Source organism: Halyomorpha halys, unplaced genomic scaffold, assembly GCF_000696795.3.
Source record: "Halyomorpha halys isolate HHAL.00 unplaced genomic scaffold, Hhal_1.1 Scaffold1757.1, whole genome shotgun sequence".
Lineage (NCBI taxonomy): Eukaryota > Metazoa > Arthropoda > Insecta > Hemiptera > Pentatomidae > Halyomorpha > Halyomorpha halys.
This window is the reverse complement of record NW_027111483.1, coordinates 224,075-234,973: the sequence shown is the minus strand read 5'-3', so window position 1 is coordinate 234,973 and position 10,899 is coordinate 224,075. Positions and strand designations below refer to the sequence as shown.

Genomic DNA, 10,899 nt, shown 5'->3' with positions numbered 1-10,899 from the left:
TTTCGTTTGTTAATAAAACCTATTTTATGGGTAAAACATTCGTTGTTAAAAAAACCCTATTTTATGAGTAAAACATTCGTTGTTAAAAAAACCCTATTTTATGGGTAAAACATTCGTTGTTAATAAAAACCTATTTTATGGGTAAAACATTCGTTGTTAAAAAAACCCTATTTGTAAAACATTCGTTGTTAAAAAAACCCTATTTTATGGGTAAAACATTCGTTGTTAATAAAAACCTATTTTATGAGTAAAACATTCTTTGTTAATAAAAACCTATTTTATGAGTAAAACATTCGTTGTTAATAAAAACCTATTTTATGGGTAAAACATTCGTTTTCATTTCACAACGGTGATTAATAAAATTTCGTAGGAGGGAGGCATACGAAAAAATGTTGAAGAACAGTTATATAGAGCTTAAATACGCATGTGCTTCGTAAACAAAAAAAAATAATGTGGTCCATGTGGGTGACCAAAGTGTACAAAAAACAGCAGACAAAAAAAAAATGATTTATAGATTAATAATAAATTTTTTTTTGCTATTGTTTGAAATTTTCTTGAGTACCACCCAAATCATCTTTCTAGAATTATTTACACACCTTAAAAAAATAATTACATCGGAAAAGTCACCTATCAAAAAGAAACAATTAAGATATTTTTTTAATTAAAAAAATCTAAAGCTTTAATCCCAAAATTATATAATTTATCATCAACTTTTATCAAACGATTAAATATTGTTTTAATTATACATTATATATTTTTTAAATTTAGAAACCAATTATAGTGATAAGATAGTGGGTAAAGACGTCATTGATGTTTTCATTGGATTTATGTAAATTTTCTGATAGTTAGGTAAAGAACTCGTACCTCTTAGTTGTAACCACCAACAATCATTCCTTGTAAATATAAACTTTTGTTTTGTCAATTATACATTTTTCTAAATTATGTTTAATTTTTTCCTCTAAATTATTTTTTTTTCAATTGTAAACTGTTTCGGCTTTGAATAATTTGGAACATTTAGGTGTCTTTTATAATCTTATCAATCCTTATCAAATTATTTTAGTCCCTTTATCTGTCCCCTGTTTAATTAAGGATATTAGCCTAAAGTGATCATGACTAAAGTGAAGGTATATCTATTAATTTATATATTTTATTTTATATAGTAATTTGATATGGCTGCTTGTTTATTAGCGACATTTATCATCAATATGTAGTTCTTCATTCTAGTGATCTTTAGAATTGATGAGTTGTATGAAGAAAAGTAATTGTTACTTTCTTTTGAAACTTAAAATACTTATGAAAAAAGAAATTCACTCATTTAATTGACAAATTAATTCTTATTCTAGTCATGACTGGTATGATATATTAGACAGTTTCCATTTTTATATAATTACAGTTTTAGAAAGGTTGTTTTAGCTTTTGAAGATTTGGTTTCACAAAAGGAACTAGTTGTACCTTGGTGCAAATTGTTGACCAATATTGAAGAAAACTAGACTGTAATAAGAAATCTGAAGTAATTATATTATAGCTTTATTATGCCATATTTCAACTATTTTCTGTATACATTACTATTCACAGAGGAACTATGTAAACTATACTTGCTGGCACTCTCTGTTGTATATTTACTATTATTCAATTTAGTAGTTGCTCACAATTATCAATCTGACAGCAATGGTGTGCACTCACTTATATTAATGAGAAAATGGTTGACCATTGTCATCTTTTATAATCACACACCATAAAGTTATTGATATTTATTTGCATTTATACCCAACCTTAGTTAAGATGGATCCATTAAGAGTTTGTCTATACTTTTTGAGCTGGCAGAAGTCTCCAGCCGTGATTCAACTAAAGTTTAATCACGATAATTGTTTAATAATTATCAGTCTATTTTTATTTTAATAATAATTATCTTACAAATTTTAGATGTTTGGTTATTTGGACACTACTAATAAATTTGAATTAATTTGTAAATTGACTAAGACACTTGTTTTTTTGAATCATTAAACTTGAGTGTGAATAAATGATAAACCAAAAAATTACAACTTTGAATTATGGTTTTCAAATAAAATTATCTTAAGAAATGAAATTAATATTAAAATGATAAATGAGTATTTATTAAATTTTACTTTGAAATTGTTGATGGCTAAACCTTCATGTTAACTTTTCATTTCATCTATTTTATCAACATAAAAGTTTTTGTTCTGAATTTCAAAAAAAAAGTTAAAATTAATAAGAAATAAATAAAGTCACCAATGATTACTAATTTCCAATTTTCCTTCAGTTCACATATTTAATTTTCTTTGTCTATTTCATCACTGATTTTTCTGCTATGAAAGTTCTAAGGTCTAAACTCTTCCTGAGATAAATCTCTATTGTCTATTAATCCAGAAGTAATTAGTGTAGAAAATCTAAAAAAGTATCAATACATGACTAATCTAATTCTAAGTAATTATAATTAAAATAGTAGTAACTTTAATGGAGAAAAGGTAAGCAATACTTTCTCTTATTATATGTTAAGTAAGTGAAAGTAATAAAGTTAGAAAATATTGAATAATTCATTTTCAGATAATTAATTTCAATGTAATTATGCCAAAAGAAAACTATTTCATTCATTTTTTGAAATTTATTTTAACTATATATAATAATAATACAAGATATTGCGTGTTGCAGGTTGATGTAATTAAATGCTACTGTTATTTGATAAAGTATTTTAATTAGTTTTGCACTTTGCTTATATTGAATTTAAATTATGTATTATAGATAGGAATCATTGGTGGTTCTGGCTTGAATAAGCCAGAGATATTGCAAGGAGGTACTGAAAAAGTCGTCCAAACACCATTTGGACCACCTTCTGATGTTCTAATAGAAGGGCAGATATCGGGTGTTGACTGTATTCTTTTAGCTAGGTGATTTGCATTCCTTTTTTATTAGTAAATGTTTTTTTGATTGTTAAATATTGATATCAATTTGATTTTAGACATGGGCGAGAACATACGATTAACCCTAGTAATATAAATTATCGTGCCAATATATGGGCTTTAAAAGATGCTGGGTGCACTCACATCATTGTTTCATCTGCAACAGGCTCTCTTCAAGAAGATATCAAGCCTGGAGATTTAGTTATAGTTGATTCATTTATTGACAGGTATTTATTAGTAAACATTTTATGGTTTATTTGTTTTAAATAAATTACCTAAGAATTAAAAATCAATTTATTGATTCATTTGTCACACGTGTATATGTATACCATGGTGCTATTTGGTTTCTTCCAATCTTCTGATTCACTGATACCTAACGTCTTAAATGTAGCATCTCTCAATGGCTATTTAAGACCAAAGGAATCACTACAGCAATCTCAGTCATTGATTTTAATTTGGACACAGATTAACCTCCTTAAAGAGGCAGTGAGTAATAATAACAGTTCGTGGAATATTCAACTACTTTTTTGGATTAAAATGTATTATTATTTCTTTCTGCCCCTACTAGGCCTCTCCTACTTCCTTTACCTTGCAGAGCTTATCCGAGGACAAATACTCATCGGCCATACATGTCCTTTTGCCAGGATCTACAGTGAATACCTGTAGTATTGGTTACACTCTCAACTGTAAGTGAATACCCTTACAGAGACCAGTATCCATTCCTGCCTGGACCAAAGTGAATATATTTAGGGCTTGTTTATCCCTGCACAACTGTATGAGAATATATTATGGAGTGGAGTTTCCATCCTGCAATTTTCTTGTCAATTCAATTTCTGTCCAGCTTATGAAGTTAAGAAAGAGTGCCTCATCTCTTAAATTGGTGCCAAGAATAACCACTCTACACATTACCTTAACGATTTCAATATTTTAGTTTCTAGTTTTATACTGTAAATAGTTAAGATGTAAATAATCATAAAATTATTTTTATTTTGGATTATAAATAGTTTACATTTTATTTACAGTAAAAAAAATCAACTTATCTACTTATTTGTGTAGTAAATTGTAATTATATATCTAAATAGTAACATTGTATAAATAAAGAAAAATAACAATACATATTTATAATTTATAAATAAATATTACATATTGTGACTTATTGTCAAAAGTTGAATTATTGTTTAAATTTGTTTTCCAAATAATGTCTTTTTGATCCCTAATAATCCCAAACATTATAAAATATTGTATTACTTACTAGAATTATTTATAGGGAAAATATCGTATTGTAAAGATCAAAGAAAGCATGTGTTTTACAGGTTTGCCTTTTTGCAATTTGGTGACAAGTAACATTTATAAATGCCATTTACATCATAAATAATGTGAATTTTTTTTTCAACCAGTCATATAAAAGATTGTATTAGAACCTAGTTATGACATTTTCTAAAAACAAATTTCACTAGAGGGAAATTTCTGACTGATTCCTGCTGAAACGAATCCATTAAATCAATTAAAGTTATTTAGTAATAAAATCTGTTAATAATTAATTTTCTTTTTTTTCGGTTGGTTTTGAAGAACATGTAGAATAAACACCTTGGCTGCCCGAACCAGCCTTCTGCATGCCTGCCTGTCTTGGGCTACTGCTTTCCAGTTTGCTGCATGCAGTTGTTTTGCATATATGTTGATTATGTAGGGTTCAAATTTATTTTTCAGTTCAATTTGGAATTTATCTTTTACATCAGGATTTTTAGATTGCGGACTTTTTACTTGCTTCTTTCAACTTTTTCTCCAGTTTTGTGGATTCTCTTCAACTTCTGACAGAATTTTATTCTGATCAAAGTCTGCCTCAGAATAGCTTCTTATGACTTGAATGAAGCTCTGATATCTTTTGCCTATCAGCTCAGGTGAATTTGGTTTTTCTCACCTTTAGGGCTTACCCAGGTGTACTTGTGAATGTCCCTGTATAGAAACATTGTGCTGCTGACCTCTAGATTTTCAACTGCTGCCTGACTAATACATCTTAATCCATGTCATTACTCCTTTCGTGGAGGCTTCATGGAGGATAATGGTCCTAAATAGGGATTCTCGACCTGTCTTGGCATGAAAATCATCTATGACTAATTTTATGTCATGTTTTAGAGCTTGGCCCACAATTGTTTCTAACTCATTGTAGAAATCATCCTTCACCTCTTCTTCTTTATCTTCAGTAGCTGCATATACATTAATGATTGTGGTATTAAGTCAATGACCTCTAATTCGTAGTACACTTCACTTATTCTCTCGTTAATTGAAAGGGGGGGAGTTCATGACTGATTTACTTCCTGCTGGACTAACTATGAAACCTGCTGTTGCATTTTGTATTTTTTCTGGTAGCAAAGTGTGTAACCGTTGATCGTGGTTTTGCCGCCCTCTGACTATTTTACCTTCTTTATGGCTCTCAAGGATATTCTGTACTATTTTACTTCATTCATTGGAGTTTAGGTGGCCTCTGATCTTTTATTTATCCTTTGATTTATGAGCTCCGAACATTCCAACTGGATCATTGCCATGTTAAGATAGTTTGATTTTCATTTTCAATTTATTGTCAATATATCCTTAGTTTAATACTTATGATTATTTGTTATTTGTTGGTTTCAATGCCCATTTATTACCTACTCTAGGTAGTTGGAAGAAACAAAGGTTACATTATTTCACGTATTGGCAACTTTCGGGTGTGAAGTCCGAGATTTATTTTATGGATGTTCCATGAAATAAAATTCAATCCTCTTAGGCAGGATTTGAAATGGTCTGCTTTCTGGTATGAAAAAATTGTGTCTCAATATGCGAGGACTTACTAAGGTTTTTAATTAGTTGAACTTTTTTTTATCTGAAATGCCCTGTTTGTAGGCCATATCTAAGCTTTATTACTTAACATATCAAACCTCTAATCTAAAATTATCATGGTTTCATAAAGATTGTTTGTGCTGTTTTTGTTTTATGGATGAATAGTAGGTCTGTAAGGTTATTATAAGTCCTATTATTTCACCTATGTGTAATTTATTGTTTACTTTTTGGATTTTTATTTATTGTTTTAATTCTTTTTAGAACATTCAAAAGAGAAAATACATTTTATGATGGATCAGCAAAGTCTCCATTCAAAGAGGTGGTACATATGCCAATGGAACCAGCATTTTGTTCTAAAACTAGATCATTACTTTTAAAAACTGCTCATGATTTGGGTTTAGCTGTGCATGAAGGGGGATCAGTTGTCACAATTGAAGGTCCACGTTTTTCATCAAAAGCAGAATCTAATGTATTCCGTTTGCAAGGAGCATCTCTTGTCAACATGACTCTCGTTCCTGAGGTTTGAAATATGAATGTTCATTTCTTTATATTAATTTTTTTTTCAAATATTTTAATACCTGTTAATTTCGATTGGTATTTAGAATCTAATAAAAATCACACAATTTTTGGTTTAACAATTAAATAAACTTTTAAGTTAAATTGTTTGAATTTAATACTAATTTAACAATAATATGGAAGTTTAGAATTTGTGTTGTAATCTTAGTTTGGTAATTATTTACAATTTTTATTGTAATTCCCTTTTTAACTGAATTATTATATGTATTAAAAAGTATTGAGATGCATTTTATAAGTAAATAGTAAGTTGGAATACATGTTAACATTATTTAATTATTTTGGGATTTTTTATATCAGAATTTTTTTGTTATTATTGTAATTTTAAATGTTTAAAATTATCAAGATCGCAGTTTAAAGGAAACCCAGTGCTAATTTTGTTGTAACAAGTGACAGTAATAATGTTTACATGTGTCACTGTAAATGCATAAAGCATTCAAATATTCACTTACATAATAAATCTAAAGATTTTTGAATAATGTGGAGGTCATAATGTTTAATTTAAATAACAATCTATGTCTAAATGGTGAAATTAATGGCTCAGTCAATAGTTGAACTATGAAGTGTGAATGAGATTTCAGTGAGTCTGGCTTTGGAAATGAAGTTTTTCAGTCTTTATTGGACCAGAGAACCTGTGTGCTTAATGACAAATCAAGTCCCATTTTGAAGAGTCATTTCAGATGTTAATTGTCATTTGGACTTATAATTCTTCAGTTTTTTTGGGTATAGGAAGTTTATAAAGAATAAAGAAGTGTTACCCTATAAATACAGATCTCAATTAAAAAATAACATTGTTTTGAAAATTCAAATATTGAATTAATAAAATGAGTGATGTGTTGGAAAATAAAAAAATGCATCTCAAAGAATATACTTTTGCCTCAAGTATCATGAGCCTTTTTTATTTGTTTTAATAATTTTCTCATTAAAAAACCCAATTTATGTATTAATTTTATGTTTAATATGAGGGAATGGTATCTAATTACACCCATTTCTCTTTCACACTTTAAATAATTCCTGGACATCTCAGAAATTAAAGTTAAAAATTTTTATATTAAAGTTTTATTTTAAATTGATTTTTCTCCCTAACCACCCAAACCCACTCGTTTCTAACCTTGCTTCCTCTTCCATTCCTGGCAATCCTCCAAGGCGCCTGAAAAGAAGATGGCCTCGTGACCTTATATTGTAAACTGTTTTAGAGTTCTACTACTGGGTAGTTTCTCTACATCCTGTATCATATCATATGTCATTATGATCAAATTTACTGGTTGTATTTTTTTATACAGTTGTAAATATCAACAAATAAATAAAAAAAAAAAAAAAAAGAAATTGATTTTTGATCAATTTTATGTTATGAGATTTGTAGTTTTTGTGTTCAGTTTATTTGTTATGTTTTTTAAAATTAAAGATTGTGTTAAGTGCATGTATTTTAATTTTAAATTTGCTTCATTCTTAATAAAAATAATATTAAAAACAGTTTAATTAATATAAACAATATATATGTATATATATTTGATGGGCTATTAAAGCCTTGGAAGTGGTCCCTGAGAAGAACATTTATTGTATGAGAACTTTTATAACTGTTTTATTGGAAACATTTCCTGAGGTTTGAATGATGGTTGGTTTTAACAGATGAATGCAGTTTAAAATTGAATCAAATTTCACTTTTAAGCATCCTAATTTTCAAAACCCTTCCACATTGGGAATGGGGCTGGTCAGCTATGTTTCAATATCTGGCTTAGTGATCCAATAACTTCTGCAGACTGGAAACCACTGATTTAAATGAACAAGTTTTGTGTAGTTTTGCTTTTTTTTTTAATTATATGATTTTTATTTTCCAGGTATGTCTTGCCCGTGAAGCGGGAATTCTTTATGCAGCAGTGGCAATGGCAACTGACTATGACTGCTGGCGCAGTGGTGTTGTCAATGTTGTTGAAGTTTTGAAAAATTTAAGAGCTAATGCAAAAAAAGTAGAAAAGCTATTTCTTGCTGTTATACCTAAAATTGCCGAGCAAAATTGGGATGATGAACTAAAAGGCATGAAGGTAATAAAATTAAATGCTATGAATAAGATAAATGTGTTCAATCTTGGTTATCTTGTGCAGATGATGTTTTTTAATTATTAGGAAATTTATTTATAAATTATTAATTATTTGTTTATTTATTTTCTTAAATCATACTTATAATGATTTAAGAAAAGTTCAAGTAAAATATAGAAACTAGAGAATTAAGAACATTTTGGAAAAATTAGATGTTCTAATTTTTATAATTGGTTGAAGTTACCATTATAACTCTCTCAATAATAAAATCACCATAATTATTCTATTAAGAAAAACATAAAGTGAATAAAAGTAGCTGAATCTCCTATATTTCTCAACTGTTTTCTGTGTGTAATAAATAATACCAGTAAAGTTAATTACTCATCAGATAATTGATGTCATGAAGCTAAATTTTTCACACATCATGCCCACAAATAAGAAGTTTCAAGAAGACAATGGCATGTCATTTCATAACGTTGATGACATTGAAACATAAAATATTCTTTTTTGCCATTTTCAAGGTATCATTTCTTAGCTATTGATATATTTTCTAAATTATAGTTCAGTAGTAAACTTTTCCGACTCTCAGAAGCTATGGATTTTGAAAAAATATGGGGTCAAAAGAAAAAGAATTTCATGGAGAAGTGATAAATCCCATTTCAACTCCTAAATTCTTTTACAACTTTTAAAAAAGTGATTTAAAAATGTATTTAGTTTCAAAACTCTGATAAATTATAATTGAGAGAACTATAAACCAAAGATTTTTTCTGCACTAATACAGTGGCTGGTAAAAACGACAATACAACTGGCCTAACTGAGACACAAGTGATATGACCTTTCTTTATGCTTTAGCATAGATCTTGGATAGTATTTATGACATTATGGTTGCATTAAAATCAATAAAACCTTGAAATCATGGAGAAAACTGCTGCTAAGTGTGGAGAATGATTTAAACAAAAATAAAACCAACTACGAAGAATAGTGAAAAAAAAGAAAGACACTCCCACATTAGCTGGATTGGTGACACTTGTTCCTGTTGGGTGAAAAATTGACCCAAATTATTGATTGGATGAACTATAATGCAGGCTTTGAGCAAACTGCAACAGATTGTCAAAGCAACAGCCACTAAAATAGTTGATGTATCTGCAGAAAAGTATGAAGCTACCACAGTGTAGTGATTAAGTCATGAAGTGGGACTGGAACATATAATAGTTCCTTCTCCTTTAGTTAGACCAAGTCTTACTGACTGACTAAGTTTCTTCCCAGAAAAGTAAGTCAGAGATAAGAAGAGTTTTATAACAAAAAGAAAAAAGCATTGGTTGAAGACAAATGCAAGTGTTACAAGAACCTGTTGCTTTTGTTTCTTTTATATACAATAAGATACAGTGGAGATTAACACCTTAAGATTTGTTGTACAAAGGTTCCAACCTTTGTACAATAAATCTCTAGGGGTTTTACAAAACCTTTGTTATACTGAGGGATTTGTTATGTGGGGGTTAATTATGTAGAGATTTGGGTGGCTACAAATTAGTTATATCAAGAATCAGACACTTATTTATTGACATTTCTGTTCATTGTACATTTGTTTTACAGAGGTTGACACTTAAGCAATGCATCATATAGAGACAGACTATGGAACATATAGAAAATGCATTATATTGGGGTCCCACCAGAGTTGGATAAAAACCAGCTAATGTTGAAACTAATAGCTAAAATCGTCATGGATACAACATTTATTTATCAACATTCATTCATGAATAAGGGTCTTATCCATGGGAATTTTTGCTATTAGTTTCAGGTATAGCTAATTTTTGCCCATCTCTGGGTTCCACTATATTCATTTTAAATAATGTATTTTTATCCCTATTTTAAATTAATTTATAGATTTGATTACCTATTAGTTGTAAAATTATATGTTTTATACTGATTCTATATGTTATAATTAATTTTGGTTCCCCATAGCAATCATGTAACTCACTTCCAAATATAATGGATAGTTGACTGTAGTTTCTATTGGGCTTTTGCTTAAGTATTATTCTTAGTTATATGTATTTACTTTTAAAGTAGTTCTATTTTTTATTGTTAATGTAGTTAAATCAATAATTTTATTTTATTCCAGGATATGCTTAAGTATAGCAACCAGACACAGATTTCTAAACTTTCTGATGCAGAACTGGAACTTCTTTGATTATACTAATTTTTTAATTACAAAATTTCTAAAAATTGATTATTTTTGTATTATTTTACCCATTTTGCCCAATCAGGCACCCGGGATAGACTGTCTTCCAGCATTACTTATCAAAGCAGCAAACTGGGAGATTGAAAAGGTTCTACGAGAATTAATATCGCAAATTTGGGAAGAACAAGTCATTCTTCTCTAATGGTTAAAGGGCCAAATAGTGGCAATTTAAAAAAGAAAAGGTGACATTATGCATTGCCAGAATCAGAGAGAATTTACTTTAATCAATATACAATAGAAATGTACTTAATATTTCTATTCTTAAGAGCTATTGAGAGAGATCTAGGTGAGCTAACATTTTTTTGCGGGAGCCAGC

The 10,899-nt window shown here is 28.9% G+C and overlaps 1 protein-coding gene across 1 annotated transcript; it reads left to right on the top strand.

Annotated features, from left to right (window-relative positions):
• Nucleotides 1–860: 860 nt before the first annotated feature.
• Nucleotides 861–10,571, top strand: Mtap (Methylthioadenosine phosphorylase). Its single transcript, XM_014436028.3, has 6 exons — nt 861–1,124; nt 2,761–2,906; nt 2,978–3,145; nt 5,997–6,255; nt 8,147–8,350; nt 10,464–10,571. Exons 1-6 carry the CDS (start codon nt 1,110–1,112, stop codon nt 10,530–10,532), a joined length of 861 nt encoding a protein of 286 aa, XP_014291514.1. The 5' UTR covers nt 861–1,109; the 3' UTR covers nt 10,533–10,571.
• The last annotated feature ends 328 nt before the right edge of the window (nt 10,572–10,899 follow it).